The sequence below is a fragment of the Acomys minous genome, assembly GCF_964271855.1.
Source record: "Acomys minous genome assembly, chromosome: 3".
NCBI classification, from domain to species: Eukaryota; Metazoa; Chordata; class Mammalia; order Rodentia; family Muridae; genus Acomys; species Acomys minous.
In genome coordinates, this window is record NC_140485.1 from 83,756,720 (window position 1) to 83,766,934 (window position 10,215).

General features: G+C 53.9%; 1 protein-coding gene across 1 annotated transcript in view; it reads left to right on the forward strand.

Moving 5' to 3' along the window:
* XKR7 (XK related 7) overlaps positions 1-9,561 on the forward strand; it is a 30,527-nt gene extending 20,966 nt beyond the window's left edge. Inside the window, exons 2-3 of the mRNA XM_084776006.1 lie at positions 2,060-2,262; positions 3,338-9,561. Of these exons, the coding sequence (XP_084632132.1) occupies positions 2,060-2,262; positions 3,338-4,293 (1,159 nt within the window). The 3' untranslated portion in view covers positions 4,294-9,561. The remainder of the gene's footprint in view (positions 1-2,059; positions 2,263-3,337) is intronic.
* The last annotated feature ends 654 nt before the right edge of the window (positions 9,562-10,215 follow it).

Consider the following 10,215-nt stretch of genomic DNA (forward strand, 5'->3'; position numbering starts at 1 on the left):
TGAGTTCAATTCCCAGCAACCACATGGTGGCTCACAACCACCTAGAATGATTTCTGGTGTGCAGGCACACATTTGAGCAGAATACTGTATAAATAATAAATAAATAAATCTTTATAAATAAAATAAAATAAAATAAAATGGAAAATCAAAATCAGGCTGTAAGAAGGGAGGTAGGAGGTGGAGGCAGAAGGATCCAGCTTGACCTAAGGAGTCTGAGGTCAGTCTGGGTTACATAAGAATCCACATTACAAAGAAACAAAACCTGGCGTGGTAGCACATACCTATAGTGCCAGCACTCAGAAGACAGAGGCAGGAGGATTGAGTCTTCAAAGTCATCCTTAGCTACTTAGTTCTAGACCAGCCTGGGCTACATGCAAAGAAAGAAAAAGAGAGAGAGGACTGGGGAAAGGACAAAAAACAAACAAACAAAAAAAACTATTCCTTGCAGAAAACCTACCCTGACTGCCCCTCTTCCCTGACAAAGTTTCCCATCTCTCTGGCAAGGAAGAGTGAGATCTGCAGGGACACAAAACCTAGCACAGACTATAACCGATGCTGACCACAGGAATTCTATGTGTGTTGGGGGTGGGGTCAGGAGCAGGAGACTCAGACAAATGGCTGGCATGGGGAGGCGACTTACCATAACTCACCGGAAGAAGCACAGTCCTGTCCTGGGGCCACTCGGCAGCCAAGGGAACAGTCCCTTTCTTGGCCACATTTTGGGGAGAGAGTCCACGACTTAGAACACTGTCTCTGGTGGGGGAGGCGGGGAGCGGGAGCGGGCAGGCAGTGAGAGCTACCAAGTCCAGTCCTGTCATCATATGGAGGCCCTGTGGCACCACGGCTCCTTTCACATGCTGTCAGCACACCAAGTATATAGTTGGTCCCCTGGTTCTAATGTCCTAGAAATGCCAGCACTTTCTCATCCCTAGTGCCTCAGTTTGAGGTTCAGGCAATAGGTCACTAGGTCTGTGTTGGACACTCTCCATCTGTTTTCTGAGGAGGCCACTTTTAGAGAATTCCTCTGTGGTTTGGACAAAGGACTAACCTGCCAAATTCATCAAAGATTTTTCGGGGGCTGGGGCGCCACGGGTTCTGTGGTCACAGGGGGAAATTAGACCCAATTCCCCATACCACTGGAGCACTGCTCTCTACCTTCCATCCTCTCTGCTACTTGGGGCGGAAAGAACACGGAGTAAATTAGAGGTAGAGTCAGGAATTGAACTGGGACCTTAGAGCCTTCCCTACCAAGGTTAACGGGGCCATTAAAGTCAGCAAACTTGCAGCTATCTATTCAACTGTGAACACATGGATTGAGCACCTACTGTGTGGTAAGTGCTGCATTTAGCACGTGATGTAGTCAGGGTGGGTGGAGCCTGGGGGTGGAGCTTACAGCTGGAGGCGTTACATACCCGGAAGTTAGCAGAACAGGTGAGGGTGGGAGTTAGGCTGAGGGGAGGGGCTCAGCCGAAGCCTAATATCCTAAAAAGAACAAGACCTACCCAGGGTCGTGGGACTGGGATGGGGTTAATGAAGAGAGAGGGGTGTTCTAGGTCAAAGGAACAGCGGGTATATAGGCCCGGTGGTGAGGAGGACCGTCAAATGCCCTGGGATTTGTGGCCTGTGCCAAGCAACCATTAAGTTTGTTGGGTGAGCAGCTTCCCTGAGGCCAGTCGGTCAAGACTGGCGCCTGGCATCAGCTGTAATCCATACAGGAAACCCATGTCTAAATCGCATCAGAGTTTCCAGTAAGAAGCAGTGTGGTCTGAGGATTAGTACTTGGAATTGGGTTCTGGTGTGTGACCCTGGGCAAATGCTATATGGTCTCTGGATCCCAGTTCCTTCCTCTAAACTGGAGATGACGATAGGACTAAGCTAGCCGTTAATGGGAGCACTCAGGCCTCTGCAACCACACCCCAGAGAGGCAAGCCCATTCATTTGTGCAGCTGCAGAGTGGGTCCTGGAGGTGGGGGGATTCGCCACACGGCACAGGCGGGAAGCTGGGGTGAGGAAACACCAGCCCGGAAGAGACTGGACCTGAGCATCACCTTCCCCGCAGGTACCTGAGGGCCCTGTACCTGGGGCTGCAGAGCCGATGGCGCGGGGAGCGGCTGCGGCGCCACTTCTACTGGCGGATGCTCTTCGAGAGCGCAGATGTGAGCATGCTGCGTTTGCTGGAGACCTTCCTGCGCAGCGCACCTCAGCTGGTGCTGCAGCTCAGCCTGCTAATTCACCTAGGCCAAGAGCCGGAACTGCTGACTGGTGAGCCCTGCCTGCCACCCCCTGGCCCCTGGGGACACCCTGCACCTTGCCCCCAAGGCAGGACTAAGTTTTAGGGAATCCCGCGCTCTCATCACTCTCTAGACTTCACCAGACTTCTCCCCCCACCCCTGACTCGTCTCTTTCACTCTGACACCACCCCTAAGACACCCTTGGCTTCTCTCTTTCCCTTCCCTATTGGCAGAGCATCCTTCACTCCCTTCAACAAACTTTAGGCCCACTGAGGGAGTCCTTGGCCTTCTATGGTCTACCAACTGTTTACGTTCTAGCCTGCATCCTCTGGGGACCCCTTGCTTTACAGACCCTGCCCAAATTACCCCCAATTTCCAGAGACTCTGTCTACCTCTCTGTTCACGAGATGTCCTGGTCTCCTTCCTCGCATCAGGTCCCGTTCACCCTAACACTGGCCTTTCTGGAACACTCCAGTCTCAGTGGATCAGTGTCTCCAGAAAAGCCACATCACTTGTCTCTGAAACACTCCATGTTCTTCCCACCCATACCCTGCCCAACCCACCCTCCATGTCTCAAGACCCCTGTCACTAGCTCCCAGGCCCCCTGGGGGCGCCTTCTGCCTCCTCTCCAGCCTGGCATGCGGGGTCTCGTGTGGCACTCCCTCCCTAGTTCTGCTCAGTTTTACTTGTCCCTTCAGACCCAGGCTCATATCTTCTAATGGTCTCCTGACTCCTCCGTGACCTAATGACCCTTTCCTCTTCTACTCCCAGCATCCTGGACCCTAATTTCCCACCCTCCACCAAGACCCCTGAGCCCTGTCTACCCCATACTAGAATCCTAGACTTGATGTCCATGGAGATCAAAAACGCCCCAAATATATTTCCCTCTATGCTCCCATGCCCACAGAAGCATCCGCCCTCATTCTCCTACCCCGCCCCCATAGCCTTCCCCTTGAAGACACCCAACCAGACCCTCCTCACACCTGATCCACAGACCCTGACAGCTGCTCAGAACCCTGATCCTGACCCAGAACCTCCTCCTCTCCAGAACCCAACCTGGACCCACCCCTAACCCAGCCCGCCCCACCCCTCCCCTGTCTCCACAGCTCTCTCCATCGCCGCATCCCTTGTGTCCCTGGCCTGGACACTGGCATCCTACCAGAAGGTGCTGAGAGACTCAAGAGATGACAAGCGGCCCCTGTCCTACAAGGGTGCTGTGGTCCAAGTGCTGTGGCACCTGTTCACCATTGCAGCCCGAACCCTGGCCTTCGCCCTCTTTGCCAGCGTCTACAAGCTCTACTTTGGCATCTTCATCGTAGCCCACTGGTGCATCATGACCTTCTGGGTCATCCAGGGTGAGACAGACTTCTGCATGTCCAAGTGGGAGGAGATCATCTACAATATGGTGGTGGGTATCATTTACATCTTCTGCTGGTTCAACGTCAAGGAGGGCCGCAGCCGCCGCCGCGTGACCCTCTACTACTGCATCGTCCTGCTAGAGAACGCAGCGCTCACTGGCTTCTGGTACTCCAGCCGCAACTTCTCGACTGACTTCTACTCGCTCATCCTCGTCTGTGTGGTGGCCTCCAGCTTCGCGCTGGGCATATTCTTTATGTGTGTCTATTACTGTCTCCTGCATCCGAATGGCCCCATGCTGGGTCCTCAGGCACCTGGCTGCATCTTCCCTGAAGCCCCAGGGCCCTGTGCCCCGCCAGCTGACGCCATCACAAGTCCACCAAGGTCTCTGCCGAGGACTACAGGCACTGAGCGGGACGGGTCCTCAGTGGGAGGTGAGCGAGCTGGGACCCCTACACCACCAGTCTTCCAAGTGCGACCTGGTTTGCCTCCCACGCCAGTGGCTCGCCCCATGCGGACAGAAGGGCCTGTCATTCGGATTGACTTGCCGCGGAAAAAGTACCCGGCATGGGATGCTCATTTTATCGACCGGCGCCTCAGAAAGACCATTCTGGCGCTGGAGTATTCTTCACCGGCCACACCCCGGCTGCAGTACCGTAGCGTGGGCAGCTCCCAGGAGCTGCTGGAGTATGAGACCACAGTGTAGGCACAGTCTGCCTCCCAAAAGGGACAGGCTTGTCTGACCCCGCATTGACCACAGTGTTGAGTCTGGATTTCAGGGCCACCAGGCTAAGTAGGAGTAGATCTTTGGATCCAAGAGTGGCCCCACCATTGGGTTCCCTTAGGGAAGAGGGCAGCCCTGCGGAGGCCTTAGGCCTCGCTTTTAGCCCTGTGGCCCATTCCCTAAGTTCCCCTGGACCAGGGCACAGGGCATCAATTGGTGCTACCCCTTCATGAACTGCCCCACTCTCATGGGGATGCCATATTATGCTTGGCACAGGGGGCTACACCCTTTCCCCTGCCTCGGTTCATCCCACACCATCCCTGGTGGGCCTACAAGAGAAAAGGCACTGCCTGGGGCCCAAGGCACCCCTCAGGGAGTGTGGGGGAAAGGCTGCCTTGTGGTGAGAAGGGAGCTCTGAGAGAAGGCTGGAGAAGGCTGTGGGGGTGTGGGGTGAGTTGGGGGGAATCTCTGGACAGGGCTGGCACAGTTTCTGTAGGAAAAGGGGATGGATAGGAAAAGAATTAGAGCAGAGAGTAGGGGAGGGAACTTGGGGTCTGACAGTACAGCTGTTGGCAGGATAGAGAACCCTGAAGAGTGAGGGCTGACAGCAATATAAAGGGGTACAAGTATGTGGGGTGGGGTGCCTCTGCTGGGGAGGTGCACTTGGGAGGAGCTCTTTTGTGGATGAGGTCTGGACCCTTCAGGTGAAAGGTCACAAGGTGCTCTTTGCTCTAGTAGCTGAAGGTCTTAAGCACAGCAGATAAAACGTCTGGTAAGATACTCTGTCTAGCTCAGCTATAGCTAAGGCCCTAGCACACCGAGAGAGGGCCTGTTGGGGAGACAGCTTAGCCCTAGGATACCTCTCGATAACATGTCCTAGAGGTCGGTGGTTTTCTATAGGATCAAGAACATGGAGCCCTGATGCTCTGATGTGGATGGTTTTAGCTTCTCCCATGGGCGGTGGGGGAGAGGATATGGAAGCACGGGCCACGTGGGATATTCTAGAATGGGTGTTCTGGGCCTAGGCTGCCAGGGCTTACGGAGTTGTTCTAGATTTCCTTCTGCGTCCCCAGCCATATCTTCCCTAAAAGGAAACTGTCCTCGGGAGCCTTGAGACAGTTCAGCTGCCAAGGAAAGAAAAGGAAAAAACAAACAAACAAACAAACAAACCTCTGGGGACATGACATAAACCTTGGCTTCCTGACACCCTGCAGCTGAGGTTCTCTGGAGCAGCATCTGGGGGGAAACTAACTTGTTTTGCCTCAAATATGGCAAGGCCCTGGGGCCTGTGACCCATTCCCGTGGTCCAGACATCTTGGGTTGCACAAGGACCGCTCATCCTGGGATGTGCCTCTGGCCTGGGACAGCCAGTCTTGACTGGCACACAGGATTATGGGACTGGAGAGGTAGGTAGCTCTGTGAAGTAGAAGATGGAGCTCTAGGCAGGGCTTAGAGTCCCTTGTCACTCCCCTATGCTAAGTCAGGGGAGCTCACTGGAAGGGGACAGGCAGCCAAGGACTTTGGGGACCAGGGTAGATGGGGCTAGAAGCGTGGAGATCTATGCAGATAAGACGTGTTGAGGCCGGAATGGCAGCTACTCTCACAAGGTCCCATCGGTGCTGATGTGGCAATGACTGACTTGCTGAGGACGAAGGGAGTGGGGCCACACTCAGGGGGAGGCTGAGAGGGCACGCTGCATGGTTGCACACACAAGCACACATCATACCCAGGACATGAGCCACTGTGCCTGGCACCGTGGGTGGCTGCCTCTGTTCTGCCAGTGTAGAATGCTTTTTCCTTTTTCTGCCTCCCTGACCCTTCCCCGCAAGAGGCCTCCAGAGTGACAGGGAGTTCCATGCTGACCTAGGGATCCCTGCTCTGAGGGAGCTATCCATTCTCTTTTCCCTCTACACAGGGCTAGCTTTGGAGACTAATTTCATGTCCAGCTTATACACATGTCACAATCTGTAAGACAAAGCATTGGGGATGGGTCCTAAGCCCAAGCAACCTGTTTCCGCAGGGCTCATGATGCCAGCAATTGTCACTCCATTGTTCATCTGACACTCTTTCCCTGTGTGACCCCTACAAGAGCTATACACCCATCTCACACATCAGTAAGGTGACATCCGGGCTACCCTTGACAAGTTATTTTACACATACACACCCAACCTCCAAATTGTCCCCGGGGATGCTCCACTCTCCAGCAGCCTAGAAGGAAAGGTTCTAGATCCTTCGGCTGGCTGCCACAGGAGGCCAGGCAGGCAGGGGAGCAGGATGAGCAGAGGCAGGCATGGCTTGAGGCTGCTAGGAAGCCATGACTATGTTTTTTCATCCTAATCTCACGGAGCTTTTCCCAGGACCCTGCCTACAAGATCTGAGCACCAGGGAAGGTCATGGTCAGAGTGCCCTCACCCCTCTCCCTAAAGTATTACCCCCAACCCCAGAGCTCAGGGCCCATCCTTCCTGGCCTGAGGCCTCTCATTATTGGCCGGTGTTTTTGCTTCACTAAGGCAGAAGAATCAGAGTGGGGGAAGGGCCCCATCTTCTCGGAGCTGTTTTTTGGTTCCTTTCTGTGACACAATCTACCTCAGCTGGTCTCTTTCCCCTGCTACAACTGGACCCCTGGGATCCTCCATTCCTGTTCTCAGACCATGAACCGAACCTGGATTCTTAGTCCTTCCCTTGACCCCTGTAAGATTCTTTCAGTGAGAGAGGATGACTTTAGAACCACAACCTTAAAGGAAGGGATCCAGTAGGTCCCCAAAGTCACCTGTCCTTCATATACATTATATAGAAGAAACAGAGAGGGCTACACATTTGCCCAAGATCACACAGCAACATAGGGTTTTCCTGGGTATCAATAAAAGTTAGCTCCGTTTTAATTTCTTCAGGAGCCAGCAGATAGTAGGACATCCTCTAGCCCTGAGACTTTCCCTTCCCTCCCATTCTGTGGGCTTCCACTCCCAAACCAATTCCAGCTCCTGGCTGTGCTCCTCAACTCTCCCCAGGCACCATGTACCCCTTACTGTACCTCCACTCACCAATGTACCATGTGCCTTGTAATGGTCACCCCAGCTGACAGCACGGGGCCTCCACCCTTCCCTGAAGGGACTGTCTAAGGGTGTGGGCTTAATCCCTTCCTCTCATCTCCCTCAACTCTGCCTTACTCTCAGCCAGATCCCTCCTGCACCTGTGTCCCCCTGAAGTGTGTCAGCCCCGAGGGCTGGAGAAGCGGAGACCCAGGAGGGCAAGGCTGAGAATGAGGAGACTTCCGGATGAGAACCTGGGGGGCTTGGGATAGTCACCCCAAACACTCCCCTGAAGACTAAGGCTCTGCAGACCCTTCCCTTCTGCCTGCCTGGATCTGGGGGTCTACAAAGGCCTGACAGTTGGAGGAAGGGCTCTGGGGAGCAGGGTGCATGAGCACAAACTCAGATACTGCCAGAAAGGGAAGTGGGGTGAGTGGAGGTCTGAGAAAGCGGAACTGGGGATGGGCAGAAGGAGGTGTCCTCTGACAACTGGGCAGCGAGGTTTAGGCTTTAGAAAGAAAGCTACTGGCCACCAGTTTGGGGGCCTTCTAATGCATCTGTCCCTCCAGGAATGTTAGGAGCCTCTGGGACTTGGCTGGGTCTAACCCTAAATGTCACTCTGGTTGTCTAGAGGATTCCAGGTCCCTGGCTGCTCCCAGCATCTGATAAGGGTTCAGCTGCTTAGGGATCCAGTCTTTTCCAGTTTGGGAGCTCGAGATTCAGAGGGACTCTCTCCAAGTAGAGTCTGGGCACAAGTTTCTAACTGAATGCCAAGAGCCCTGATCCCATCCTACGCTCCCCCACAACCCTAGCATCTGCCTCCTCCCCAGACTGGGCCAGGGTGAGGCAGCAGGAGGGGAGCTAAAACCTCTAGGCAAGTGCTTTGTGGTGCAACAATGAAAGGACGGGGTGAGTGGCACTTCTCACAGGAAGCATGGCCTGGGTCCCCCTTCTAGGCCGGGACACCTCTGAGACCCGGGCTTAAGGAAGCAGGCAGGACACCTGTGCCATTCTGGTTGGGACACTGAGTTCTTGGTTGCTACCAGTAGATGCAAGGAGAGATATAACCGAATCAGGACACTATAGGACGCGGGGCAAAGAAGGTCCCCTCTAACAGGTTATGATTGCTGAAGGCAGGACCCCCAGGGCACAGACATGTTCCCACGTTCAACAGCCTTCCACTGTAACCTCACACCGAGGCCACCCTCTGCTCAGTGTCTCTGGCCTTTATTCTATGCACAACTCTCTAAGAGTCCCCAGGCCAGGCTGGATGGTTGGAGCTCAAGATACCTGCAATAATCTTATAGTGGTGGGGGGGTCTTGGAACAGCAAGGGATTGAGGATAGCCACAGGAGGGAGGAGGCTAGTCCTCTCCCTGCCCTGCCTCCCGCCCCCACCCCACTCCCGTCTGGTTTCCAAACATATGAAGGGATCTGAACATCCCCCAGAGCCCTCAGGATTCCCCGAGGCGTGTGTGGCTTGAGAAGTTGTGTTGTTTTTCCTCCCCACGCCCCCTCCAAAAAAAGCCACCTTAATAAAGCATTAATTTCGCTACCTTAGATTAACAAGGTGAGGGTGAGTGGCAGATGCATCCTAACGCGGACTCATGCCAGCTTCCAGGACTTCCGCATTCTGTGTTGGCTGTCCTGATGCAGAATCATCAGGCGTACTCCTGGATGCCAGGAGGCCCTGGGGTGGTCCTGGGACCCCCCAAGCTGGGTCTCGGTGATTCAGTTACCCAGTTACTTCCTAGTTTACAGAAGGGGCAGGCCCAGAGATGGGAGGCAACCCGCCCGAGCTCACACAGCAAGCTGGTGGTTATCTAGGACCAGAGCCAAGGTCCCTTGGGAGGGGGGATCCCACCAGAATACCTTCATCTCTGATACCCCCACACGTCCACAGGAACCACTAGCCATGCCTAAGGGCCCGATTTCCCTGTCAGCACAACTCCAGGTGATTCTACGCCCCCTTTTCTTGGTCCCCTCTGTGGTCAGCCCAAACTTCTTCCCGCTTCTTAGCCTATTCCTAGGCCCACTTCCTGGTATTGACTACATCTGTGCCATTCCCAGCCCCCTCACAGCCCCTCTCGCCCTTCCGAGCTTTCCCTGGGCAGGGGAGGGGCTGCACTGGGGCTTCTGTACTGAGACTTTTGTACACCACAGACTTTTTGTATATTTTTAATTTTGCTGCAACATGAGATATTAAAAGTCATTTCAGTACATTCTGCTTGTGTCCTGTTTGGCTATTCTGGGCCAGGGAAAAGGGATGACGAAGAAGAAGAGCTGCCTTCCATCATAGTCCCAGTGGATCCCATAAAGGCACTTGAGTGGGAAAGGGCAGGCCATTATCCAGACCTCCCTGTTGATTGGATAGTACGTCCATCAATCAATCATCCAGAATCCCAGCCTGAACCTTCGTAGGGATTATCTCCAAGTACATGGTTCAGAAAAAGGACAAAAGATGAGAGATGGGAATGCACTTTTCCAAAGTCATAGAAATGAAATCTTAACCAAAGCAAAACTCAGCCTGAAGTTCCCAGATGGACTAAAATATTCACCAAGTATTCATGATGTGTGTGCTAAGGAAAAATTCTATGTCCAGTGACCCACCCTTGAGAGCTAACCTTGGGGATCTCGGTTTAAGAGATGCCTTCCCGTAAGGGTTTCCACTCCCCATGTGCTGGGAATTGGGTACAAGGCGCTTGCAGGACATGCTCTTACAGATCTGCACCCAGGCCAGGGCTTGACTGTAGCAGAACGCTTCCCAAACCCCAGAGAGTCTGAGAACCAGTTTTAGCAGGCGCTCATGCCCCTTTGATCTTAGCCAAACGGTTGAGAAGCGATAGACGGGTTCATTTCAAATACAGGGTTCTGTA